The sequence below is a fragment of the Balearica regulorum genome, chromosome 17 (genome assembly GCF_011004875.1).
Source record: "Balearica regulorum gibbericeps isolate bBalReg1 chromosome 17, bBalReg1.pri, whole genome shotgun sequence".
NCBI classification, from domain to species: Eukaryota; Metazoa; Chordata; class Aves; order Gruiformes; family Gruidae; genus Balearica; species Balearica regulorum.
In genome coordinates, this window is record NC_046200.1 from 15,274,286 (window position 1) to 15,300,218 (window position 25,933).

General features: G+C 57.7%; 3 protein-coding genes across 6 annotated transcripts; 1 reads left to right on the forward strand and 2 right to left on the reverse strand.

Annotated features, from left to right (window-relative positions):
- Positions 1 to 1,513: 1,513 nt before the first annotated feature.
- Positions 1,514 to 14,306, reverse strand: SF3A1 (splicing factor 3a subunit 1). Of its 2 annotated transcripts, XM_075769209.1 has the most exons (16): positions 14,099 to 14,303; positions 12,349 to 12,461; positions 10,626 to 10,830; positions 9,827 to 10,084; positions 9,321 to 9,395; positions 8,633 to 8,783; positions 7,981 to 8,174; positions 7,241 to 7,358; positions 6,942 to 7,127; positions 6,497 to 6,618; positions 6,082 to 6,324; positions 5,205 to 5,415; positions 4,267 to 4,421; positions 3,398 to 3,499; positions 3,143 to 3,214; positions 1,514 to 2,246 (listed from the first exon to the last, which is right to left on the reverse strand). In XM_075769209.1, exons 1-16 carry the CDS (start codon positions 14,162 to 14,164, stop codon positions 2,145 to 2,147), a joined length of 2,373 nt encoding a protein of 790 aa, XP_075625324.1. In that variant the 5' UTR covers positions 14,165 to 14,303; the 3' UTR covers positions 1,514 to 2,144. The 2 variants fall into 2 exon arrangements, 1 of the variants encoding a protein (XP_075625324.1); XR_012838085.1 differs by having other exon boundaries at positions 2,106 to 2,246; positions 3,143 to 3,499; positions 14,099 to 14,306.
- A 189-nt stretch (positions 14,307 to 14,495) lies between these two features.
- CCDC157 (coiled-coil domain containing 157) lies at positions 14,496 to 21,230 on the forward strand. 3 transcript variants are annotated; one of them, XR_012838145.1, is made up of 9 exons: positions 14,496 to 14,986; positions 15,610 to 15,781; positions 16,741 to 17,443; positions 17,765 to 17,842; positions 18,131 to 18,321; positions 18,434 to 18,601; positions 19,002 to 19,170; positions 19,248 to 19,407; positions 20,000 to 20,073. XR_012838145.1 is itself a non-coding variant. In XM_075769637.1 (9 exons), exons 1-9 carry the CDS (start codon positions 14,739 to 14,741, stop codon positions 20,075 to 20,077), a joined length of 1,947 nt encoding a protein of 648 aa, XP_075625752.1. In that variant the 5' UTR covers positions 14,496 to 14,738; the 3' UTR covers positions 20,078 to 20,199. The 3 variants fall into 3 exon arrangements, 2 of the variants coding, with proteins under 2 accessions (XP_075625752.1, XP_075625753.1); XM_075769637.1 differs by having other exon boundaries at positions 19,268 to 19,407; positions 20,000 to 20,199; XM_075769638.1 differs by lacking the exons at positions 14,496 to 14,986; positions 15,610 to 15,781; positions 16,741 to 17,443; ... (1 more) ...; positions 18,131 to 18,321; positions 18,434 to 18,601 and adding an exon at positions 20,151 to 21,230 and having other exon boundaries at positions 19,073 to 19,170.
- A 339-nt stretch (positions 21,231 to 21,569) lies between these two features.
- Positions 21,570 to 25,525, reverse strand: RNF215 (ring finger protein 215). The gene is made up of 10 exons (XM_075769596.1): positions 25,262 to 25,525; positions 24,148 to 24,276; positions 23,818 to 23,889; positions 23,655 to 23,740; positions 23,123 to 23,177; positions 22,708 to 22,812; positions 22,451 to 22,567; positions 22,237 to 22,374; positions 21,935 to 22,037; positions 21,570 to 21,799 (listed from the first exon to the last, which is right to left on the reverse strand). Exons 1-10 carry the CDS (start codon positions 25,517 to 25,519, stop codon positions 21,777 to 21,779), a joined length of 1,086 nt encoding a protein of 361 aa, XP_075625711.1. The 5' UTR covers positions 25,520 to 25,525; the 3' UTR covers positions 21,570 to 21,776.
- Positions 25,526 to 25,933: the final 408 nt, after the last annotated feature.

The window sequence follows — 25,933 nt, forward strand, 5'->3', positions numbered from 1 at the left end:
GCTCTGCGGTCCGTACTGGGACCAGTGACCGGGTCCATACTGGGACCAGTGACCGGGTCCGTACCGGGACCATTCTGACCCCATAGCGGGGCCACAACTGGGACTGCACAGGGACTGCAGAGTGCGCTTACTGGGAGGGCACTGGGCACCTACCAGGGGGAGCCGCTGCCCCTCGGGGCTGAGCGCGCCGCGGCCGGGGCGCCCGTTATTCCCGGTATAAGCACAGCGCACCCCAAATCCACCCCAACCCCGGCCATCCCGCTACCGTCACACCACCGCTGCACCCGGAGGTTCCCCGGTCCGCCGACGGCCGATCAGGCCGTCGGCGGACCGGGGAACCTCCGGGTGCAGCGAGGCCGTTGGTGCACGGTGAACCACCGGAGACGTAAAATTGTCTTTTTTTTTTTTATAAAAATAACCACAAAAGGATTTTTAAGCAACAGGGAGACAGCGCTGGGTGCAGGGACCTGTTGGGACCTGCCCTAGGATGGAAGCACCGAGCTCCATCCCACCTCCGGCTGCTTTTCCCCCGATCCCAGCGTTCAATTTTTTTTCCCTTAAACAGTCAAAAAAAACCCAGGAGGGAGGGGGGGGTTATTACAGCCAAGACCCCTCTCAGATTGCCAAAGGACCGAGGGAACGAAGCTCGTTAAAATCAGCAACAATTCAACTTAATTTCGGATTCTTCTGGCAGCCCCAACCTTCAGCACAGTTCCATCACGTTTGGGCCCCCGTACCGGATGTTAAAAAAACACAACTTCTCCATTTCAGAGCTTTTTTGGCACTTTGGTTTTAACACCGCTCGCCGCCGTTTCGTTTTCTCCGAGACTGTACCTATTTGTTTAGTTTTTAAAAGCAAAAGGGAAGGAATTATCCCACCTTCCCGCAGGGCTCTGAATTCGGTGTCCCACAGCGGGGATCATGGGTCAAAGATCGCGGGAAGGGTGCTGGTGCAGAAAAAGGTGAAACAGGACGTTCTTGTAACGCCTGACCACCACTAAAAATAAAGTGAAAAATAAAGTGAAAAATAATAAATAACCCCACGGCTCTGGAGAATCCCAAGAGAGCTGCAGAGGTACCCAAACCACACGGCTGCTGGGGCAGCGACGGCCGCCTCTTCCTCGGCACCTAATTATCTCGCCGTAAATTAACTTTGCTCCGTTATGTTTCTATCAAGCTGCAACACAGCGCAGGAATAACCTATTTTCCAGAGCTGCACGCTCTCCGGAGCAGAGAGACGCCAGCTGCGCGATATACAGCGTAAACCACATTTTTCCGATAAAACTCTCACCAAATCCAAAGTATCTTCCTGCCACCCTGTGACACAAACACACTTTACGTTCAGGAATAACTGTGCAGCGCTAGGGAAATTTCAACAAACCCCTCTTCTTGCAGCTTTTCCTCGGAAATGAGTTACAAAACCCCACTGCATTTCCCCAGCAGCCACCCGAGCACTCCGAAGCCAGGCAGCTAAAAAAAACCCAACCCCAAAGGAAGGAGAGCCACGACAGACTCCTGTCCCGAGAGGCGCGTTTATTAAAACAAATCACGGGCCGTACAGAAGCGGCGCGAAGCTCTTAGGCGCACGCAGACCCGGATCTCCCCTGCCGCAGGGCGCAGCCGCGTACGCTCACGCTGCGGGAGGACAAATATCCCAGTCAGGGTCAGCGCAAGCGGCTCGTGCAGATAGATGGGAGGCAGAAAGAACAAGGGGCTTAATAACTATGTTGAGGAGGAAGAAGTTTTCGATTAGAAAAAGGTTAAATGAAGCAGCAAGCGTTGTAGTCGGAGAGGTGATGTTCTCGGTCAGCATAAGGCCCTCAAAGACGGATCTAGACTAAGCTGGGCACGACCTCAACGGTGATTCACGAGGGAATTCAACGGAGAGCCGGCACTCGAGCACAGCATCGAGCACCGACAGGCTGCTGCAGTTACAGACTAGGTCACTACAGTTAACACAACTTTCAGGGCTCTATCGGCTTCCCCCCTCTCCTCGGCCACCCAAACACGGGGAGCAGAGTCTCTCTTTTCAAACCAGAGCTGGCAGGCAGGCGCAGGAGCCCCTAAAAAGGCTGGAGGATTCACAGGGTTGGGGTTACAGGGGTGGCACCGCAGCCACGTCACGTCTCTGGGCTCCGCGGCTCCTATTTCTTTCTGCCTCCTCTTTCTTTGAGAGCCAGGTGAATCAGAGAGCCGCTCGTCATGTTGTAATAAGCCAGGGAGTTCGAATCCTTGATGAAAATGCCCTGAGGGGGAAGAGGAGAGAAAAAAGAAAACCAAACCCAAACAGTCAGAGCAGAAGCGGTAACGCTCCCTTCCCACAAATCGCCCCGCGGATGAAGCCCTCCTGGCCCTACTCTCAGACCAGGGCGAGGACAGATCGCTGTGGGCTTTCAAAAACCCTGGAGAGAACCCAGTACCTCAGAAGAGGTGGGTACGCTGGGAACGACAGACAATACGCACTATATACCTACAAACATATCGATAAAGACAGTCACCACAACCAGGGAAGTTATTTAGGCTCCACTTCCCCTCCCTGTTCTTTCCCCCCCCTTTAAAAACCCAGAGTTAAGCTTCCTTTCTCACGAAGGGTTAACGCAGTATCTGCCTGCAGCCGAACTCCCGAGGAGATAAGTGCGCAAAGTTCACTGCTCCGGCAGCAGGTCGTGCCTGTGCACATGCATGACTGGGAACCAGTTATTAAAAAGGAACGGTGCCCTTCTAACAGCTCCGGTCTTGAGAGGAAGAGAGAGCGAGCGAGCTCTTCCCCGTCGTGGTTTGGAGAAACACATCTTTTCAGAGCTGCCAGGGTTACAGGGTACTCTCGCCCACCTTCCAGGCAACACACGACAAAACACCCCATAAAGTAACAGGCTGATTTCAGAGAAAGCCATCAAGCTCAAAGGATTCATCCACAGCAGCGATAACGTGAGGATCTGCCGATGCCGCCCGCTGAAGGCCTGTCATGCTGTAACAGCGTGCAGTTCCGTGACCGAGCGCGCTGCACAGACGGGGAAAAACATTCCCTCTGCTCTTCCCGATACCCCAAGCAGGTACATCACAACTTTTTCTTGGAACAAGTCGGTTTGTGAGCGAGAAAGCACCGAAAGAACGAAACAGCATTCGAAGGGCTTATACCCACCTCGTACTGCAGCTTCTGTTTCCCAGCTGGCATCCCTGTGGCCTCGTGGATCTTCACCTTTATAACAGACACCTAGGGAGAACCAAAGAGCTCGCTCAGGCTTTTTTTTCTTCCCCCCCCCAGACAAAAGGCCGCAGTGTGGGGAAGAGCCAGGGTTTTACAGCTCCTGCCGTGCAGGTCGACTGCTATTCTCAAAGGGAAGAAACTCGGTAGCAAAACGCAAAGGGGTAGAGGCCGGGTTGATAAGCTACGTGCCTGGTCTGAGAGCGGCAGGGTGAACACCAACACCTGGCCGTTCAGTTTCCATTCCGTCTTGTCCTGCATGTTGGGAACCTGGACTTTGACCGTGACCGGACCCTAGAGGAAACAAAGATAATGTCTCTTACAGGCAAGGAGGCTCAGGACTATGATAAAAGTGCGGCAGACAAATTATTTATAGATACACAGCGGCAGACAAATGATTTCTTTCCAAAACTAGCCACGTATCTCGACTTCTCAGTAAACACACAGAACCGTGTTTACCTCACCACTGAGAAAGTTCCTTCACCGCTACCAAAATAAAACATGTAGTTGGGTTTCTCTCATCAGCCCCTCCTTTTGGGTGTCATTCACCAAACACCACACGCATTCACAGCATTGCGCAGCGAATGCACAAAGCGTTAAACAGAAGACGGCTCCTCTTTGCGGTTCTTAAAGGACTGAAAACTCGGCCCACGATGACGGCAATCCTCGGGAAGGAATTCAGTCTAACATTTAGTTCACGTTATTAAGGAATACACCACGTGACCATACAATCATGCTGACATCGATACATTAAATCCCCCTGCAGCTCCAGCTCAGCAGACCTCTGCTTAAAAGCTCATTAGCGGCTTTAGCTCTTCTTTACGTTACTACAAAGCTACCTCTCACTGCCCTTAATTACAGCTATCTTACCACGCTTGTGTGCGTAACCCTGCACTGCTCTTTCTGGTAAAATACAAAGCGGTTTGGTTTGCTCAGGAGCGACAGGAAAGAGGAGCCATCCCCTTGCGACATACGCTCACGCATCAGCTCCGTGCAGCCCTTCGGGCAGAGGAGGCCGAACAGCCCAGCGGGGTCGGGACTCGGGTGCTGCTCACACGTACCTTGTTCCTGCGCAGAAATTCCTCCTCCGGAATCAGGCTGTCTTCGCTCTTCAGTTTCTTTGAAACCGGTTCATCCTCCATCGGTGGCGGCGGGTGAACAGGAGGCATCGGCGCTGGGGAAGGAACCGGAGCCACGGGAGGCGCAGGAACAAACGCTGGAACGGGATGGGGAGACACAACACAACCTGAGTACAGCAGACACTCCCTTACACAAAAACTCTTCTCGCAGACCAGCAAAGGCTGAAAATAAATGCTCCACAATACATGGAGGAAGTTAACACAACCAACAGTAACATGCAAACTTCAAACGTTAGAAGATCTTTTATATTGGGAAACAGTCCAGGAAAAGACAACAAGCGGCATAAGAGCTTCCTGCAGATCTTGCAAAAAAAGAAAACGCTCTCAGCTTGGCAGGCAGCAATGCCAGCACTTCGATTTTAAAAAAAAAAAAAAAAAAAAAAAGAAAAAAAGGAAGAAAAAAGGAAGAATTGTTTTCACATTGTGCTTGTCAATTTAAAAGCACCAAATGCTATGAAGCTGCTACGAGGAAAGGGGCCAGACAAAAGCTCTTCCTCCTGCAGCAGCTACTTCTGTAGCAAGCCGTAGCACCCAGCGAGGCGCTGGCCGTTCCTCCTCACTCTGCTTCCTTGTGGAAAGCAATGTGGAATCTTCATCTTCACCCGGGCAGGCTCCCAGGGACACAGACGTAAGATGTCCCACCAGCAAGACTGAGCTCTCCTTCTTGAACCCAAAAGCAGTACTGCCAGGTACTACGCCACATCAAACACCCCAAAATTCCTAACGATGGGACTTAAGGTCTTGCAATCCTAATTACACGCCATTATCAGAGGCAGAAAAGGGAAAAAAAGGAATCAAAGCTCAAGCCCAGGAGAGAGGAATGAGCTGCCAATTAACAAGAGCGAGCTGAAGTTACTGACCTGTTGGTACTATCATGGGAGGCGGGCGGGGGCTCATGATGGGAGGAGCGGAAGGCGGCATGGGGACGACGTTGATGCGCGGGGTGTGGATTATCGGTGGCATGGGGGTGGCTATGACGGATCCTGGAGGCAACCGGACCACGGAAGTCATCGGTGGACGAGGCATGACTGGAACTGCAGAAACAACAGCGGCACGAACGGGAGGCGGCATCTGGAGAGAGAAAGCAATTTTTTCTTAGCAGGTACGTACAGGAATGCTCGGGGCTGCTCGCGATCCCGATTAAAATAACCAGGATGACACAGAGAAGATTTCTGCAGGCCAGAGACTTGCGGGGATCCTCACGCAGCCCAAGCTGCCCCTCAATGGGCACAGAAGCCTCAGGAACACATTAAGTGGTTCTTCCTTCCCTCACCACTCCAGTATCAGATCGGGAGCCATGTCACGACCTTGAAGGAGCTATTTCAGTCACGTCGCAGAACCCTTGGGGCAGGGAGTCACCTGGGAACGCTTCCTACCTGCAGCTACGTTTGTTCTGCATCACGCCTTTCTACACCTAAAAAAAGGCCCCAGCCCATTCTTCGTTAGCCACGCTTCCTTCCTCCGAGATCTCGCTGCCCAGGTTGTTCCCTCTGCCCAACTGATCACATCTTTCGGATACCTCCAAGGACAAAAAGCTCCACCTAAATCTTATTTTCTATTTTTAACAGCCAGTTCAATAGGGTTCCCCGATGGTTTAAGAGTCATTTGGAAACGTGAACTTCACTCAAAACCTGCTTCTAAGCCAGCGTCCTGCCGCTACAACCCCAGCCTTTGCCAGGACTCCCTTCTAATCAAGGCTGGCCGCAGTCGTTTGCTTTTGGATGCCCAAACACTTACTGCGGGCGGACGAGGCACGGACGTGATGGGCTGAGCGCTGGCCGGGGGGTTTGATGCCGATGAAGGAGGAGGCGGCTGCGGTATCTCATTGGGTTTGCTGGGACCGATCTTCTCCTTGCTGTCATCTTCTGGCACCAGTCCCTTGGCCTTATGGATAGCTTCGATTTGCTCTTGGAGAGTGATGTTGGCCTGAGCAGCCTGTTGTGTGCGGGCCATGCTGCCCGAGTGCCCATCCCAGGTCACCTGAGAGGATAAAATAAATCAGAATAACCCCAACGCGTTCAGACTGCAACGTGAGCTGCAAACAAACCAAGGGAGCAGCTCTGCAGCGAGAACAAAGTTAGAAGACTCCTGTCTCTCTGAGCATTCGTAACGCTGAAGGAACCTGTTAAAAAACCCACAGTTTCCCCTCTACCTTTTCCTCCGGCTTCTGGATTTCTTCTTCACCGATCTTTTTACCAATAGCAGTCTCTTCTACACCGAAGATATCAGTACGGCGCTCCGCCAGCTGCTTCAAGCTGCTTTCAATATCCAAACCTACAAGCAAAAAAAGAAAAATTTTTATCTCAAGTAATATAATCAAACATGATTAAGCCTCTTTTAACAATCTTTAAACTGTTTGGCACCTAATGGCTGAGCGCTGCTCTTTTTAGAAAGAGACAGCCACCGATAGCCGGTCAACAGCAGCTAATGCTCTTTAAGTTTACCAAAAAGCTTCAACGTGCTAAAGACAGACATATCTACAGAATCAACTACATTTAAGACAGTCCTTATAGGTGGGAGCGAGGGGGTACGCTCACAGTTCACTGAACTTCTCTAGGAACGCGGTTTTGCAAGCTGCGTTGGACGCTCAAGCTGACCTGGGGCATAGACCTCATCATCACTCTGCTTTTCCCGGATGGATCGGTCGCGCTGCTCCAGCCATCGAGGATCCAGGAGACCAATTCGCATGTGTTCTTGCATTTTACTGGCAGGAATTTTCTCTCCAGTGATGGGGGAAACAAGATACTCATCTGGAGCTGGGGCGGGTGGCAATGGTTTTGAGGCTAGAGAAACAAAACCACACAGTTAAAAACACATTGGAGGATGCAGCCTAGAAACAAATGCTTTTGTGATTATTTGGGAAGAAATGAAGTTTTTTGTCACCAGCCTGATTTACCTTTGGGATCGTAATCTTTCCGCACAATGACTTGATCTGGTGTGGGAGGAAGAGGTGGTGGCATCGGGGTTTCTGGAGGAGGAGGAACCTTCTGACCTTCATCTTCATCATCTGAACCCTTATTTGGGGGGGGGGGGGGGGGAAATCATAACCAAGTTCTTATAGGAAATATCAACAAACAAGATTTGATAAAGGCATAAAAATCCTCTGCAGCGCTGGAAGAACTGATTACGCAGCTTCAAAGCAACAGAGCTATTCTGCCTCTGGACACCTACGCTACAGTGGCTCCTCTGGATAATAATGGTTCAGAAATTCAGTGGACCCAGAAGAGGAAGCAAGTACTCCTCAGCTTCCACATTACCACAGGGGGGTACGGTTAACCACGCTCTTGTTCCTTGTTACCAGAAAAACAGCTTTCATGGAGTGGGTAGAGTCTAAAATGAGTCATGTTTCAGTGCTCCACTCTATGCAGAAGAAAGCCCAAAAGGCTTGATCACAGAAATACAAAATCTACATGGTTAGGTGACAAAGATACTGGATTTCTCTCTTGGAAATTGTATTGACATGGGAAATATTAAAAATACCATATTCCAGCAGAAACAGGTTGTTTGGAGATTCCATCAGAAGGAAATCTCGTTTCCTCAAGAAACTGAGGAACTTCTTACAGTGAAAACAAAGGGCATCATAAACAACACAAACTTTACGGGAGAAAAGCAATGTTGATTCTATCGGCCAGTTACCTCATCCATATCTTGCACTTGTGTGTCTTGATCCAGCTGGGCTGGGGGCTCATCTGTTTTCTCTTGCTTTTCATCTTCCTCGTCTGACTCCACCTCCATCTCAACCTCCTCACTTTCTCCAAACTTCTCGTAACGCTCCTGGATCAGGATTCGAGCTCCCAACTCTTCTGGAGTGGTGGGAGGAGGGAAATTCCCTACAACACAGAAAACAGAGCTGCTGTTTCTCTATCCTCCCATTTTGTCACTCAACGCGCAGACAGAAATACGGGTTTCTTGAGTGAAAAGCAGCTTCTTTACAGAGCAGCGGCACTGAAACCTCCTGGGAGCCAAGGTATAGAGAAGGGAGTGGATGGAGTCCGTACAGACCAACATCAGCATGACAGCTGAAGACGGTGAAAGCACCACAAGCTCTGCCGTCCTGGTGGAAGCGGAGAAGCGAGCACTAGTGCAGTCCTGGACCTTGTGCAAGGAGAACATTACCGACTCCAGAAAAAGCCCGGCCCTGCCCACTGTCACTGGAAGGCTTCCCGTTCCATCTTTGAAGGATCTGCGGCTGTAAGACCCAACGTCTGTCTAAAAACAGCGTTTCAGGACGCAGTCCCTACTCAAGGGAGCAGAGTTTGACAGAGGTTACCACGCTTAACTTCAGTACCTTGCTCATTGGGCTGGAAGTCAACTGTTTCCACGACCACGAAGTCGTGCCAATCGATCTGAGCATAGGCAACACGCTCCTTTTCCTTCTCCTCCTCTTCCTTCTTTCTCTCTCGCTCCTGAAACTTTGCCCACTCCACTCTGTAATACACCTGCACAAGCAGACATAAAGCAAACACCAAATGTCAGACGAGGAACAAATCACAGTCACCTCTAGAGCATCTGGAAGTTTACACTACCAACCCTTTCGGGGCAGTTACACGAGCACTACTTCAGAGGTCTGGCACGACAGAAAAAAAAAAAACTTGTACTTCATTTAGAAACTACGGGTTTGTCTATTGAGTAACGTACTGCAGACCAGGAGAAGTCAAAGTGATAAAGAACAGCTCGGAAGGACTGTAAGTGACTGAAGCATCGCTGGGAAGTCTTCTGAGGGAAACATTCTACTTTGTAAAGCGCTTGGAAATGGCACTGTGTAGTATCTACGCCGCTGCAAGCAAACCACCCCCGAGAACACTTGCTTGTAGTTTAAAGGCAGGCTTGGGCACTCTGTATTCTAGTGACCACGGGGGACCAAATACCCTCCGTGTATTTGTATTTGCCGCCAATAAGTCAGAAACGTGCAAAGAGAAAAAATTCAAAACATAACCAAAGAGCTTCAGCAGTTTTGCAAATTTTTCGTGCAGTACCTGATCTAGGACTTCCTTGGGATTTTCGGCCTCCTTCTTCAGTTTGAGGAGTAAGCCTTTCGGTGGGATCAAGATCTGAAACATATTTCACATGACAGTTGGTGTCAATTCTTTTTGCCGAAGCCTCCTTAAAAGCAATTCTTCTCTTTCCACACTGATAAAAATATCAGCGGATCCCTGGGGCTACGTTCCATTTATCCTATTGCAGCCCTCTTATTACTTATCACTCATGCTTGCACTTAAAAATATTCACTCTTGGCCTTCCAACCACCCTCCACATTTTAAAAAACCACAACTTTTACTTATATTACAATAATATATGATACATTTAAGTAACGGCCCACTGTGTGCAGCGCCACATGCTGTCAACAAAGCACAAGATATTTAAAGGACGGACTCCTCAATCCGCACATATTTCTAGTCTGGCTGTTTTGTAGAGCTTCAGTAGTCTTGATAAAAATCAATGCTGCTGCTGGAGGAATCAGTTCGACAGGTAAACTGCCTACCTTGGTGTACTGTTCAACCAGCTTAGTGAAGTAGTTAAAGAGACTGTGCTGGGGGCGAAGGAAATCAAACTGATAGTTCCTCTGCTCTTTCTGCATCAGCTGAGTCAAGAACTGGCGCCCGTTCCGAGCCACGAACTGTGCCGTGAGCTTCACCACGTCCAAGTCGAAGGCTGAGATTGAGGGAGGATCTGCAATGAACTCGAACTCCGGAGGCGGCTCTTTTGGAACGACTGTCTCCTGGATCACCTGGGCCTGCACCTGCGGAGCAGAACAGAGACGGCTCAGTGACCGAGGAAAGAAATCATTGCCAAACACTCGGCAGAGCCTGGTTGTCCTTCAGCTGTTGCTGGAAAGCAACATCAGTCTAGATATCCTGGCAGCTCCGAGGATGAGAAAAATTAGTACCACGGGATATATCTGGACATCTGTATTTAGGCCTACTAGCTGTTGGAGCAACATTTGTTTTTTAACAAAACTGGAAGCCATCAGGACTGTGCTGTAATCCTCCACGACAGTCAATAACACACAGAGTTACTGGCCGTGCAAGGCGTGCGAAAGACCCGGACTCAGTCAGTGCCCTTTCTCTATCCAGTACGTGTAGAGGCAGAGCTAAACAAGATTAGCAACATCTTGTACTCTGTGTTTGAAGGGGAAGTTGATCCTTCCGGCAGAAAAAACTGGAAACGTTTCTACAAAACTCCTTCATTTGCCTGGCCTTTCAGACCTTCTGCTTAACATCAGGCTGTGACACAACCAGTTAGACGCCAAGTTCTCGAGCACAGCGGAAAGGAGTATTTACCTTCTGCGGAAGCTGCTGCTGAGCACTCTGTTGCTGTTGCATCACCTTGGGAATAGCAGCCGAGGGCTCCTGCGCTTTACCCTCCTTGAACTCACTGACTTTGTGCCGGTAGTATGCATGGTAAGGATCGTTGGGGTTCAAGAAATTGAACTTAGGGTTATTTATTTCATTCTGACGAATTCGAGCTTCAAATTCTGGACCATTTCTGGGGAGGAAAAAGATAAAATTGTTTAGATGAGCGGGCATCAACACAAGCGTAAAGGTCTGTTTCTTTCACAGTAAGATGTGTCGGTGGATCAGAAGACAATTCTCTCTCCTATGTGGACGTTCACCTCGAAGTAACTCATACTCAACACAGCAGCCACTTGTACACACACTAAGTCCTAATTCAGTCTGTAACTCCTCACAGGGAGTATTTAAGACGGTTAAAAACTCACAAGTGCCCCACAATCTCATTTGGCTACATACAAGCAAAAGATCATTTACTGGATTAGACAATTTATTGGATGAAGTTTACAAATTACTTACTAGACCAATTTTATTTGCTCTATTAACAAGCTTTTAAGACTAGTTTCATTTCCAGACAGTTCACAAAAAAGCAGGTAATCATCAGCCTGCGCAGAGACCGCGTTTAGGAGAGCCCTAAATTTTAGTTCAGGTAACGTTCGCTCCTCCCACGTAAAGTGCAAACCCTTTTTTCAAGGTAGTTTGTGAAAGTTCACAGCCGCTGTTCCATGTTTCTCTTCCTATTCTCTGGATACCTCCAGGTCTTGCTTAGACACTAAGCCTCTTCCAAACAAGGAGGTCTCCACAATATCCTCAAAGGAAGCCAACGCTCCTTGGCAGCACGTTAGAGATCAGTTACGCAGTAAATATCTGACTCGATCAGCATTTAGGAATTGTCTCAAACCCACAGCAACAACCGTCCTGTTTCAGCGAGGTGAAAGCAGGCAGGGCGCAGCCCGTCTGGATGCCCCAAAGGTTAAGGAGAGTATTTACTTTCTGTGCTACTTGTACCTGCAGGAAGACCAAGGTCTGGTCCCCTGAGAGCTCACGTAGAGGTTAAGACAGCCAGAATTTCCCAAGCATTAACAAAAACAACAGTGGAAGACGGCCTAGCTAGCACTAACACCTTGCACTTGCAGAATGATGACACTGGGCAAATAGAAGAAGCCCAAATGAGTAAAATTTACTCAACTTTTAGACTCCTCCCTTAAATTTGACATCTATACTCACGCTAATCAATCTGCTACAGTCAACAGGGGGGAAAAAATCCAATAAGACATCACGGGCAGCTCAGCCACCCTAAGAGAGGATCAGACTGGTCTCTGGAGGTACACACTCCTCTCCCCCTGGCTATCGAGGGAAAGAGATGACTGAGGCATGGACAAACACGCATCCCAGCGGCTGGAATCTACCTACATGCTGGAAAAATACAGTTGTGACTCCTTACCTGGAGCGACTGTTACCTGGTTACTGCAACACGTGTGATAGATTTTGCCAAGAACTTTATTTACTATCACAGTTTTTCTAGCAGAGCATGTCTTACTCCTGTAAGTAGAATACTGTCTTTTCCACAGTCTCACTGGTAGAGACACAATCCTTCAAATTCCTCACGTAAAGGGACTGTGACCTGCTTCAGTTTCTGGAGCTGCGCAGACGTTAGCACTGAAGAAAAGCATGAAAATCCCAGGAAACACGAGATGATACCGGTGTCGTTTACCTGGCTACGAAGCTGGCAGTCTTGTCGACAATATTCCTGACCTCCGGAGGAGGGTAAATAATTCCTACCACAGGCTTGGCTGGCGCCGCTTCCTCTTTTGGCTCCTCTTCTGGCTGTAATAAAAAGGTATATATACACATATATTTCTTTCTTACAGTCCTCTGTAGCACTGCCTCACAACTGTAGCAACTATTCGAAAGGTGGTGGTACAGGAAGACATCTTTCACTGCGGTGTTTGCAATCAGTCAAGACCCTAAATTCACACAGCCTAAATCAAAGCTGAGAACAAGGGAAGGACTTTCAAATAATATTGAGTAACGTGCTGTATACCAGCACTGGGAGTGAAAGCAAGGCCTGGCAGGCTGCAAACCCAGACTAGGACTATTTTCAGTTGGCTGAGCGGGAAAATTCATCCCTCAGCTTCCTCATCTGCATTGGGAATAACAATCCTAACACACCTTGTTCTGCAATCCCACGCTTAACGAGGGCTGTGTAAGAACTAAGTATTACAAATGGCAGACAGCACGGCCGATCCTCCTCCCCAGCCCCCAAATCATTTCGTTTTCCTGATCTGGTTTAAGAATCTGAATCACCAATCCCACAAACTAATTGCTCGGCTTCTCAGGGCGGGAGACGATGTTTGTCAAGGGCAGCCGCTGCAGGGGCGGGCGCAGGAAGACAACGAGGAAGGCCACTCCATGGGAACCAAAACAAATCCTCCTGGCGTTTTTACTATCTCAGCCTTGAACCTGAGCAGGTTTATAAATGCCGAGACAAGAGGCAGCGTAGAGAAATGCCTATAAAAACACATCAAGGAATAATTTGGCATTGCTGAACGGGTTTGGAAATTAGGAGTGTTCCTAGAGGCCTGTGGGCCTACAAGAAACTAGAATCTGAATGATTTTAATCCTATTGTGGTTGCATGAAGAGCTGTTTCATACAGAAAACATCTGCAGGGCATTTTTCTCACTGATATTACAGGAGGATCTGAACTAAAATCCCAGAAACCTCCCTGCAATTGGCTTTATTTTCCAGTAAGACCAGAAGCTGCTCTCTGCAGGATATTAAAGATGTCTCTCCTCTCTCCTCACCAAGCAGCTTTCACCAAAAGAAGCCGTTATAGAAGAGAAGAGGTGTATGGGAAGTGTTTATTATCTCAACAGGAACAGTCAGGGAAACTTTAAAATACCATTAAAGCTACCGGCTCTGCTAAATCCACGGGAACTCCAAGGCAGAAAACTCTCTCGAGTCAAATACAACCTGAAGGTGCGTTAAGAGAAAGGCACCAGAAATATTTTGCGTTTTCATTCCCGCTCCCTCCAAACCCCATCTCGAGGAGCTGAAGGATAAGGCAACGCCGCGCACGCGAGATGTTTTTATTTAACCGTGACGCGGAGCTGCCTTGCGAACATACACACCGCTAAAGTCCCTGGGGGTTTGTTGGGAACCGCGGATTTCTAATTGAAGAATAACTGCCTTAATTAAACCGGGAAAAGGGAAAAGCAGGACAGCGCGCTGCCCGCGGGCGAACGGGGAGCTGCGGGCGATGCCAAGGGGAATCCGCAGCGAACGGCGGGAGGGAACTGCAGCCCCTCCGAACCACAAACACCGCGGCGGTGTAAGAAGCCAGAGACCGAAATGCCCCCAGCGAGCCCCGCTGCCGTGCCCAGGCCCCGGAGCACCCGGAGCACCCCGCGCCCCCCCCCAGCGCGGCCTTCCCCCCCCCCCCCCCCCCCAGCGCGGCCCGCACCGGTTTGCTCTCCGCGGGTGGCGCGGGCTGCGCCGGAGGCATGGCTTGCACGGGTCCGGCCGGCATGGTGCTCCCTGGGGGCGGCGGGGAGCGCTTCCCCACCGGAGCCGCTTCCCGGGCCGGGCGGAGGGAGAGGCCGGAGGGAACCGACACCGCGGCGGACGAAATGGCGGCCGAACGCCACGAGCTGCGCACGCGCGCCGGAAGTGACGGCGGCGCCGCGAGCGGGCGCACGCGCAAAGCCGCGGGTTTACGATCCACCGGCGGTGGGAGGGGGAGCTGGAGGGGCAGGGCGCATGCGCGGTGGGCAGTGCCATTAGCGCGACACACGGGGGGGGGAGAACCCTCAAGGAGGAGGAGCGTACCATTGCGGCGGGGGGGCGTGGCCTGGGCCGTTGCCATAGCAGCAGGCGGCGGCGCGGGCAGGTGGGTTCGTGTCGCCGCGTCCCCGCACAGGCCCCGGCCCGGCCCGGCGCCTCCTCACCCCGGGTCCCCCCGCTCCCCCGGCCCTCCTGGGGTCCCCCGGTCCCGCGGGCCGCTGTGCGGGTCCCCCACGACCTCTCCCCCCGCCCCAGGCCCGGTGACCGTGTCACAGCCCACAGGCCGTCGCCCACAGGCCTGGGCCCATCACCTCAGCGACATGGCGCACCTCCTGGGCCACCCCGGCTGCATGGAGAGCCTGCGGGCCGACCTGAGGGACCTGCAGGCAGCCATCGCCGACGTCTCCTCCCGGGCTGGGGCCGTGCGTTTCCCCTCCTGGAAGTTCCCCGATAAAGTGTCGTGCGACCTGGACCTGGCGGGGCTGCTGGAGCAGTACAGCTACGCCGCGAATGACCCCGAATTCACCCAGCACTCCCATGTGGTGCTGCTGGAGCTGGTCATAGACAGGTGAGAAGGCAAAGCCAGCCCCGACCGCCTCTCTTAAAAGAAGCTTGGCTGGCAGAGCGGCTCCTTCACCCCAAAGGGAAGGGGGTGCTTGTGTGTCCAGCCCGTGGAATGCAGTTGGGGGCAAACTTGTTAAATTGCCCCCCCCTCAAAGCCTTGGAAATGCTCAGGCACAGCTGCACCTACAGGCCTGGGAGGCAAAAGTGCCTTTTGCCTTTGGCTCGGTTTTAAAAGATGAGCCGTTCCACAGAGCTGTTGGCCCTAACAATTGGGGTTTGATATTGCCGGTGTGGGTGCCCCAAATCTTTTGGGAGAGCCTGGCTGCAGCCTCTTGGAAGTGGCTGGCTGCAAGCAGCGTGCGCAGCCTGCGTCCTGGCAGCTGCGGGAGGGTTTTCATCCCACCAAATACTACTCTGCAGAGTGATTTGGGCCTGGGGGGGTCCCAGGGGTGCTGATATCCACCCTGCTTTGCCAAACTCGCTTCGTCCAGGGGGTGAGGAGAGCAGACAACCTCCCTTGCCTCGGCGCTGGCCCTTCAGGCTCACCGCGCTGTTAAACGCCAAGGGCCCTTTCCCCATTACACATACGCCGTTGCTCTAAGCTGTGTTTCGTTTCTGTTGGAGAAGGCTGCTGCTGCTGCTTCAGAGCTTCACGGGCTACGCAGAACACCTGCTCGGCGAGCGAGCCATCCCCCCTGCGCAGGCAGTGGGACCCTGCATGTCCGCGGGGCTGACGGCGAGGAGGTACTGGTCCAGCATGCTCAAACTGGGAGCCTGCTACCAGCAGCTCCTGGCCAAGGTGGGACATTTGGGGGCCCTGACGCCCCACAAGCTGAGTGCAGGGCTCACGGAAATGTCCTTTGCCTCACCCCCCATGTTTTGGGCCGTGCTGAGGTCACAGTCCTTCTCTGGGACACGCCGTGACACACACGGTGGCCACGCCAGATGTGCTGCTGGCTCATGACCCTCCGAGTGCTGACCCATGTGTCAGACAGGACACATCTGTCCCACACTGTCCCCTCCCAGCCTGAGTCCCTTCCCTCCTCTAACACCGCTCCCAGCCCTGCCGCTGGATCCGTCCTCCTCCAGAATCTCAGGATGGGTGAGCCTGGCTGCCCGTATCGCTCGGAAAAACATTCTCCTCCTGCCAATGTGCTGCCCCTGCGGCTCTGCCCACCTCACTGGGGCTGAGCTGGCTGAAATCAGTGAAATAATTTGTGGCAAAAACACTGCACCCCTCCCCTGCATTATTTCCCTCCCCGCCCCGCCCAAAATGATCCTTCTCGTGGAAAAGTCTCACAATAATTCATCTGGCACAACCAGGAGACAGCGCAGGAGGTGTGAAAGAAGGGACAGGCACAAGAAGAGGAGCTGGGGAGCAGGTTTCACTGCTGACTGAGGCTTCCTGTTGTGAAACCACAGCTCCGCTAAAGTAGCAGCGGCTGGAAAGCTGCCTGGCAGCCTGTAAAAATTAATTTCCCCTGTATCCTGCATCGGGGAGTGGGAAGCAAATTCATTTTGCTTGTTAGCCCTGTGCTTTGGTTGTAATGGAGCAGAGTAGAGGGAACCCGAGCGCTTGGTAGCTGTCTTCCTCTGATAGCTTCTCCCAAGAGGAGTGCTCACTGCCCTTGTCGCCCCTTGGCCGTGCTGGTGTCCTGTCCCCACGCTTCACACCTCTGTATTTGGGCTCTTACGGATCATTTGCAACCAACTCCATTTGATCTGGGCCCTGTTTCTGTTCTGTGCTCTCTCCCACAGAAGAAGGCTTGCAGGAAGGAGATCCCCACGCTGCAGTCTCCTCCCCAGGCTGGGAAACCTAAGGAGTGCCTGAAACGGTGCTCGCCTGCTGCTTTGGAGTTAACCTCCACGGAAGTTGCCCAGTCGGTCTCTCTGCACCCGTCGTTGGGTGTCCCTGTGCCAGATGGCATCGCCTCGCACAGCTCCCTGCCCAGGGCTGCCTGCGGCACGGCCGAGAGCAGCCGCAGCATCCCCACGCAGACGACTGGGTCATCTCCGGGACCCTGCGACACCTGCGCCAGCGCCCAGGTCAGCCTCCGTGAGGTCGGCAAAGCCATCACCAGCATTTGCCAGAGCCAGAACATCCCCTCGGCTCTCAGCAGGTTCCAGGAGATGGTGGAGGAGAGCAGAGGGAGAAGGACCCTCTCTGCCACGGACATGAACTACTGGGCCTCGGAGCAGAGCAGGGACCTCTCCCGGATCAGCAAACACCTCCACATGCTGCTGCAGCAGGTCGACCCTCTGAAGTCTGAGCTGGAAGAGTCAGAGAAACAGAAGGACGAGCTGCGAAAACAGGTTGAGGCCTTTTCCCGGTTGCTTCAGGCAGAGAGGGAGAGCCAAGCGCAGCAGAGGAAGGAGGCTGAGCAGAACCTGCAAGTAAAGAACAAAGAGTATATGGAGGCTGTAGCCAGGCTGGAGCGGGACAAGGACGACCTACGGAGAGGTACAGCGCTGTTCCCTGCGTCCCTTCCCAGGCCTGTGGGTATTTGTGGGAGGAGCACAGGGTCCATGGCCAAATCTCGGCCTCACTACCAGGAGCAGGGCTTTTGCCGCTGATTTTGGTAGGCGCTGGGGCTGTTCCCCGCCACGAGACTAACCCCAGACAGCGGGAGCTGGCTGCCCACGTCCTCTCACTGCCTCCTCCCTGCTGAAGCGCAGCACGATACGATCACCGGACAAAAAATGCTTTGGTGTTTGCTGCCTCCTTGTTTTCGTTTCTTTGAGGAGCCACTCAATGTTTAGCAGTGGTTTTGTGCCGATTTAGGAGCTGCTCTGCTGGAAGAGCGACTCTCCGCCTTAAAGGAGGAGCTGGCTGCGAAGCAGGCTGCTGTGCAGGAGCTGGGTAAGGACCCCTGGCGCTCACCCAAGCTGGCACATCTCTCCCCGAGCCTCGCTGCGATCCCACGAGTGTTTTACACCCACGTAACGCCCAGCTCCACCAGACTCGGTTGGGTGTAGCGCTGGTGGGAATGGGGAGCGGGGGGGAAGGATGAGTGTCCTTCATAGCAGTGCCCGAACATCACCCGGCGCTGGAGCCCGTGGAGGGTGCGGGGCCCCTTCAAGAGACCTTAACTGGGAGCTTCTCCCCGCTCCTGCCCAGCCTGGGCCAAAGGTGCCATGTCTTCCCCAGAGGTGACCAAGACGACCTTGCTGGAGGAGATGAGGACCACGATGGTGACCAGGAGCCAGGTGCTGGAGCTGGAGGAGAAGTTGCAGCTGCTCACCGGTCAGCGGGAAAGCCTGGACCGGGAGCTGAGCACCACCGGCACCCAGCTGGAGAAGGAGAAGGTCAAAGTGGCGAGCATGCTGAGGCACCAGGAGGTACGGCCGGGCCCGCTCTGCCCCGTGAGCTGGTGGGTGCTGCCGCCCGGCATAAGGGCCGTGGTGAGCGGGTGCAGCAGCAGCCCCACGCGGGATCGCCCGCCCCGTGCAGTCCCTGCAGGCCAAGCAGAAGGCTCTGCTGCAGCAGCTCGACAGCCTGGACCAGGAGCGCGAGGAGCTGCAAGCCAGGCTGGGAGAGGCCGAGGAGGACAAGGCCAGGCTGGCAGAGCAGCTGGAGGAGAGCCGGGAGCAGAGCGCGCAGCAGCTCCGGGTGCAGCAGGTCAGCGCTGGCAGCCAGTGGGCACGGGGCGGGGGGGGGGGCTGCCAGGAGCGGGACACAGCTGTGCCAGGGGGGTGTCAGGAGCCACCGTGACATTGCCACACGGCCACCTCCCCAGGGAAAGACCCTTTTCCCTCAGCCCCTGCACCACCGAGTCTCTGCTGCTTTGTGGGGCTGCTCCCGCGCCCCCGGCGCGCCTGTTCCTGCACACGTGCCGCATTTCACCGTTGGCGCTGTCGCTTCCAGCTCACACGGGGACCTTATGCTCAGGCCCTGCACCTCCTGGCGCTGCTGTGGGACACCCTCATCGCATAAGGAAAGGGAGGGAGGGCCCAGCGCACCCCTGGGACTCTGTTCCCGGGTTTGGGAGAGCGCTCTGCTAACCTGCTGTGCCTGACAGGAGCTGCTGGACACGCTGCAGCGGGAGAAGCTGAGCCTGGAGCAGTCCGTCTCGGGGCTGCGGGAGAACGTCTCCAGGCTGGAGGAGCAGGCGCAGGAGCTGAAGGAGCGGGAGAGGCTCCTGGTGTTCTTCCCCGAGCTCCACAGCCCCGCCGGGACGCAGTTTGAGAGTAAGGGAGCGGGCAGCAGCGCCTACTTTCCCCGCAGCGGGCTTGTGCCTTCGGGGTCTCCCAGAACTGCCACGAAGACGCTGTGTTTTGTTTGCAGGCACCGGGAACTTGACTGAGGACATGGAGAAGCAGCTACAGGCCAACAGCATCCGCATCGGTGTGCTGGAGCAGGAGAACGCGCGGCTCCGGTCTGCGCTAGCCAAAGTGAAGGCGGCTGCTGAGCAGGGCGTGCTGAAGGTGAGGCTGCGCCCAAGGCAGGGCAGGCTGGGTGCCATGGGGGAGAGGGGTGTACGCACCAGCGGGGTGCTGGGTACCCCAAGACCACCCCGTGGCCCCCGGCGCTCTCTCACGTCCCCTGGGCCCAGTTCCCTGGTTGTGCCCCCCTGCAGCAAAGGCTCTGGGTAGCGAAAGGCCGTGGGGCACCTTGCGCAATGTCCCCGTGGCGCAGCAGCTGCCCCCCCCAGCCCGCAAGGGGCCCAGCTGGACAAAGCCGCTGCCAGAAGGGCACGAGGCCGGGCAGGGGCTGCCCTCCTTTGCTGTCCCAGGGCCTGATCCTGCCCTCAGGACCCATTTCTCGGCCTCGCTGCTCCCATCTGACGCTTTCCAACCCACAGCGACACTGGGGCACTGCGGCAGCTCCCAGCCGCCACCAGCCAGAGCCTGACCCGCTCCGGCGCGTTCCCTGGGCCGGGCGGCAGCTCCCTGGGAGCAAACGGCCCAGGCGGGGGCTCGCGTCGACACCTTGTGAGCCGCCTTTCCTGCAGGCAGAGGCCAAGGGGTGCGACTGGCGGTGAGCGCGGGGGGAAGTTTCACCCCCTTTTCTCCCCAGCTTGTCCCGCAGACCCAGCTGTGGTCCCAGCTCAGCAGCCAGCACGGCGGGGAGGCCGACGGGCAGGACGCGGGGTGAGTAGAAACCCAGAGGAAGGAGCCGGGGAGCCTCCCTCTTCTTCCTCCTCTCTGACTGCTTCCACTGCCCGCAGGCGGCCGAGCAGCCGAGGCAGCAGGGACAGCGCGGGGACGCACGGACGCGGAGGCGAGGTCCGGCAGCGAGCTCCCAGCGGCCAGCGGTCAAAGCCGGTCTCAGCAGAGCCCGCGTGCAGGGCCAGGCCCTGCCTCTCGCTGCTGGCCAAGGGTGGGGTGCTCAGCCCCCCCGAGCCAAGAGGGCGAGGCAGAGCACCCCCCGTCTCCTCTCACCGCGCCGCTGGCCACCGCAAATAAACGCCGATGAGCCCAACGCAGGAACGCAGTGCTTGGCGAGCAGCCACCCGCCCCGCCCCGCGGGACCTCGTTAGCGCAGGACCTCGTTAGCGCGCCTTCCCTGGGGAACCCCAGTCTCTGCCCTGTAGTCCCTCTCCGCTGGGCGAAGCTGTGGTTTGTGGTAGAGCCCGGGGTGATGGCGCAGAGGGCTGGGCTGGCGCGTCCCCTTCTCCTCTCCTCAGCACAGCAGCCCTGGGAGGAGCCGCGCTGCCGGGACCGGGCTGGGGACTGACCCGCGGGCGGGCCAGGAGCCCTTGGGGGGGGGACACTCGCCCTGGGCGTGCGGAGCGGGGCCAGGGACGTTCCCAGGCGCTGGAGCCAAGCTGCCGCAGGAGTCCCCGGCCCAGCTCATCACCTGGACAACGCCTGGGCGCAGCTCACGTTCCGGAGAGGGGACTGGGATGTGGCCACGCTGCTTTGAAGAGGAAGAGGAAGGCAGAGCTGGGCTGGGGATGAGGAGTCTGAGCCGCCCGCAGCTCGCCAGCACCGTGCGCAGCCTGGGGACGCAGCTCTCCCGACAGCCATGAGCACCCAGAGGGGTCGGGGACCACCGAGCCACCTGTGCAGGCTGGCCCCGAACCCCCGCGCGACCTGGCCAGCCTGGGAGGGCAGCGGGAGCCCCCGACACACGACAGGGCAGCCTCTCCTCGCTCTGCGTTTCGTAGACAGACGCGTACAGCGCTGCGGCCCGGCGGCCCGTGGCTGCCGCGGGAAACGGGAGCCGGTGAGGGCTCACGGCGAGTCCCTGGCCGCCGCGGCACACCCGTGTTCAGTTAAAAGAGGGCCGTGTTCAATCTCTGGAACTGACTGGTGCCACCCTTTTTAATAAGTTAGTATAAATAAAGCATTCACTCCCCCCCCAGCCCTCCCGCAGCAAGGCGGCGGGTCGCCCAGCACCCCTGCTGGCTCCGGCCCCGGAATGTGCCGGCGGTGCAGAGGGGCTCGGCGTGGCCCCGAGCCAGGCTCTGCCCACCCGGCAAATAGAATTAAAAAAACCCAAAAAGACTTAGAAAAATGACTACAAGCAGGGAGAGGGCGCAGCCAGGCCAGGGCTCTCCCTGCCTCCAGCCTCCGTGCCCCCACCCCGTCACACCCATGGGTGCTCCCGTAGCTGCATAATCCAGCACCCCTTCCCCCGGCGCTGGCTGGCTGGACCCCCCCACCCCTCTACTCACACCCTGCAGGGAGAGCCCCAAGATCCTTCGCTCTCCGATGGGCCGGGCGCAGCGACGGGCACAGCCGCACCGATGCCGCTCCGGCAGCGAGCGCCGCGTGCCGAGCAGCCCCTGCCCCCTTCCCTGTCCCCGGAGCGGCGATGGCTCCGTCCCTGGAGCGCGTCCTCGGGCCAGCTAGCTCTCCGTGCAGCAGTTCCCTGGAAGGGAGAAGGACGGAGGGCAATCGCACGGGGAGCCGGGGGGGCTCCCGCTCCTCCCCAGCCCTCGCCCCGACACAAACGTGCTCCCCGGTCACCGCGGGGGGCACGCCGGGGCGCCGGCGCGGTTCTCACCCAGGATGTTGCGCTTGCAGAGAGGACAGGTCTGCTGCAGGAGGAGCCAGGGGTCCACGCAGTCCCGGTGAAACTCGTGGCAGCAGGGCAGCACCCGCAGCCACTGCCGAGCCGGAAGCGGATGGCAGACGTGAGCGGAACCGGGCAGCGGTACCGTAACCGCGGCGGCTGGGCCGCGGCTCTCCCCTCCATCGCTTGGCCCCGGGGCAGCAAAGGGACGGCACGAGCACGGGTGGCACCATGCGGTGACCGGGACGGGCTCCGGGCCTCCCAGCGCAGCACCAGTCCCCCCCAGTTCCTACCTGGCTCTTGTGGAACTGGTCCAAGCAGACGGCGCAGCTATCGATCTCGCAGGCCCGGCTCCGGAGCGGTTTGCCGGGATGGTACCGCCGGGTTTTCAGTGCTGACAGCCGCCGCCGAATGTGCTGCTTCAGGTCCAGCTGCGAAGGCAAGAGCAGAGGATCAGGCCCCGGCCACGGGTCTCCTCGGCGAGGAGCAGAGCGGAGACATTCCCACCTCGGTATCCTGCTCCGACGGGTCTTGCCGCGACTGCCGCTGGGCCTGCACCATCACGCCGGTGCAGAGGAGCAGGGCGATCAGCAGGATGGTGTTCCACAGCTGCTGGAGGTACTTCTGCAGGAACAGCGCCGGCGGGCGCTCAGGCACCGGGGCAGCAAACCAGAGATCCCCGCTCTGCTCCCGGCCCCGCCATCGCCGCTGCCGCCACGTGCCAGCGCCGCGGCTCCGCGGGGAGCCGGCACCGGCACACGTACCTGTACCTGGGAGCTGTTCTCCCCCGTGCAGATGACCCCCTGCCACTCCCCGTAGAGGCCCCCTCGGGAGAGGCCGCAGGTCGACCACAGGGTGAGGGTCACTCCCTGCAAGGCAGAAGACGGCGTTGCCGACGGCCGCGATGGCTCGCAGCGCTCACTGAGGCCGGGGGGGGACCCCGCCATGCCACACGGATCACATGTGTCGAGGGGAGGAGGAACTGCCGCTGGCTGCCAGCTGCCCCGCTCCCATGGAGTGAGTCTCTGGGGAAACTGAGGCACCGGCAGCTTCAACAGCCTTCGGGGATCCGGTTCCCTGCGGCTCAGCTTCCCCCATCGGTCGGGGGGGGGCTTGGCCCCTGCCCTCCCACCAGGAGGAGGAGGAGGAGGAGGAGAAGGAAGAGCAGGACCTACATACCAGGTTCTCCAGCAGCACTGCCTGGTACGTGATCTTTGCTGTAGCCCGGAGCCCCCTGCGAGCAAAAGGCAAGAACAGCGTCAATCCCATGGGCGCAGCAGGATCCGACCCGCAGCACCCCAGTGCTGGGGACTCCCCCTGCCCCCTGGGGACGGGCGGCCCACGCTGAGCCGCCGGCGAGTGGGGCCACCAGGGAGGGAGGGAGGGACACACAGGGGAGAGGACAGCTGACAACCAGCCGGACTGGCTGAGTTGTACTGAGGCCTGGAGGGCTTGGCCAAGGCCACCATCAGCGTCTGCCGCTGCGTGGGGACCCGGGGAAGGGCTCGGGCCCTGTGGAAAGGCTGGATCTGACCCGCACCCTCCCTGGAAACACGTGTCCCAGCCCCAGTTGGCCTCTGTGCCAAAACCAGCCCAGCAAAAGCGAGGAGCTGTGCGAGAGGTCCCCCTGGGCAGCCCCCGGGGACCGGGCAGGGGACCGGGCACAGAGCTACAGCTCCCACCCAGCCTCTCCCACTGCCGCAGCCCGTACCGCAGCAGCGCTCCCAGCAACTTGGTGACATTATCCGAGGACTGGATCACGATCACAGGCTTGGCAAGAAGCTGGGAAACATCCAGCTGCACCGGAGAGGAAAACAACAGCCGTCAGCGGGGCACAAGAGCGGCTCAGGGACCCGCCGCCGGGACTCTCCTACCTCCCGGATGGCGTTCTGGTTCAGCGCCAGGATGAGCAGGGCTGACGCCCCGAGCACCAGGGCTCGCTTCATCTGCGGAGACAGAGGGCGCAGGCTCAGAGGGCAGGACAGGCAGGAGGACAGGCAGCACCCGGTGCCTCGTTACCCTGGCTGAACTGTCACCAGGCACCCAAGAAGGGCTGGCGCTGCCCGGGACCCCTGCCAGGGATCCCCCCGCCACCAACCACAGGGCCAGGACGCCCCCAGCATCTGGCGAGGGGACACCCCAGGATGTCACAGGCTTGTGACCAGCAAACGCCACTGCAGTCCCCGGGCCAGGCGCAGAGTCACCTTGCTGACGACGGCAGCGGTGAAGGACTCCTCCTTGGCGCCCCGGGGGACCTCGGCCGGCTCCTCGCCCACGGGCACCACGCCGATCCAGCTGTCGGCAGCGCCCAGCTCGGGCTCCGCGTCTCCCACCTGGGCGGCACGGCAGCGTCAGCGGGGGCGACAGCCGGGACGGGTGCCCGAGGCTCAGGGCACCCCCAGAGCACCCCCACGTCTCTGGGGAGCCGGGCACGGGACAGGGGCAGCAGTAGGGTGCTGCCGGGAACCGCACCTAGTCCCTGCCGCCCCCATCCCTGCCTGCCCCTGCCCTCTGCCCGGTGACACCCCCTCGCTGCCTGCCCCGGCCTGTGCCCCCCGTGCCCGCTGCCCCCCCGTGGGCCTCCCACTAACGCCCAGCGCCCCCCAGTTCCCGCTGCTCCCCCCTCACCGTTCCCGTTCCCCAGGGCCCAAAGACACCCCCGGCCCCTGGCTCCCCCCGGTGCCCACCGCGCCCCCGTGCCCGGCTCCTCCCGGTACCCACAGCCCGCCAGCTCCCGGCTGCGCCCAGCTCCCCCCGGTGCCCGTCCCCCCGGTAGCCGGCTCCTCCCTGTGTCCGTCCCCCCCCCCCGGTGTCCGTCCCCCCCCCGGTACCCGTCCCCCCCCGGTGTCCGTCCCCCCCGGTGTCCGTCCCCCCCCCCGGTGTCCGTCCCCCCCCCGGTACCCGTCCTCCCCGGTACCCGTCCCCCCCGGTGTCCGTCCCCCCGGTACCCGTCTCCCCCCGGTACCAGGCTCCCCCCGGTACCCGTCCCCCCCGGTGTCCGTCCCCCCCCGGTGTCCGTCCCCCCGGTACCCGTCCCCCCGGTACCCGTCCCCCCCGGTGTCCGTCCCCCCCCGGTACCCGTCCCCCCCCCGGTACCCGTCCCCCCCGGTGTCCGTCTCCCCCCGGTGTCCGTCCCCCCCCGGTACCCGTCCCCCCGGTACCCGTCCCCCCCGGTGTCCGTCCCCCCCCCGGGACCCGTCCCCCCCCCGGTACCCGTCCCCCCCGGTACCCGGCCCCCCCGGTGTCCGTCCCCCCCCGGTACCCGTCCCCCCCCCGGTACCCGTCCCCCCCCGGTACCCGTCCCCCCCCGGTGCTCACCAGCAGCAGGCGGCCGCGAATCTCCTCCTCGTCCCGGGGGGCCCCTCGGTCCGGCCCGACCCGGCCGCCCCCCGCGCCCAGCACGGCCCCACGCAGCGTGTAGGAGCCGCCGGGCCCCGCTGCGGGCCCCGCCCCCGCCCCGCGCCCCGGCCCGGCCACCGCCACCTCCACGCGCGCGGCGGGAACCGGCCCCGGGCCCGGCCCGGCCCGGCACAGAGCCAGCAGCGGCGCCAGCAGCGCGGCCCGCACCGCCGCCATGGCCGAGCACCGCCCGCCACGCCCCGCCCCGCAGCGCCCCCTGCCGCCGCGGAGGACCCGCCACGACGCCGCAGGGACGCCAAGGGGCGACGGAGAGTCGGGACCGGGATGGGGATGGGAATGGGATGGGAATGGGGATGGGAATGGGAATGGGAATGGGATGGGAATGGGGATGGGATGGGATGGGAATGGGATGGGAATGGGAATGGAATGGGATGGGAATGGGATGGGAATGGGGATGGGATGGGATGGGAATGGGAATGGGAATGGGATGGGAATGGGGATGGGATGGGATGGGAATGGGATGGGAATGGGATGGGAATGGGGATGGGATGGGATGGGAATGGGAATGGGAATGGGATGGGAATGGGGATGGGAATGGGATGGGAATGGGGATGGGATGGGAATGGGATG

Excerpts from the sequence above, each read along its gene's own strand:
- SF3A1 (XM_075769209.1), bottom strand. The coding sequence starts at position 14,164 with ATGCCGGCCGGACCCGTGCAAGCCATGCCTCCGGCGCAGCCCGCGCCA. Across the intron at positions 8,175-8,632 it reads CTTCCAGCCCAATGAGCAAG|GGAATTTCCCTCCTCCCACC; the intron begins GTACTGAAGTTA and ends TCTGTGTTGTAG. Across the intron at positions 7,128-7,240 it reads GAAAGATTACGATCCCAAAG|CCTCAAAACCATTGCCACCC; the intron begins GTAAATCAGGCT and ends TTGTTTCTCTAG.
- CCDC157 (XM_075769637.1), top strand. The coding sequence starts at position 14,739 with ATGGCGCACCTCCTGGGCCACCCCGGCTGCATGGAGAGCCTGCGGGCC. Across the intron at positions 17,444-17,764 it reads CAAGGACGACCTACGGAGAG|GAGCTGCTCTGCTGGAAGAG; the intron begins GTACAGCGCTGT and ends GTGCCGATTTAG. Across the intron at positions 19,171-19,267 it reads CGCCGGGACGCAGTTTGAGA|GCACCGGGAACTTGACTGAG; the intron begins GTAAGGGAGCGG and ends TTTTGTTTGCAG.
- RNF215 (XM_075769596.1), bottom strand. The coding sequence starts at position 25,519 with ATGGCGGCGGTGCGGGCCGCGCTGCTGGCGCCGCTGCTGGCTCTGTGC. Across the intron at positions 24,277-25,261 it reads TTCGCGGCCGCCTGCTGCTG|GTGGGAGACGCGGAGCCCGA; the intron begins GTGAGCACCGGG and ends CGTGCCGCCCAG. Across the intron at positions 23,741-23,817 it reads ACCAGAACGCCATCCGGGAG|CTGGATGTTTCCCAGCTTCT; the intron begins GTAGGAGAGTCC and ends TCTCCGGTGCAG.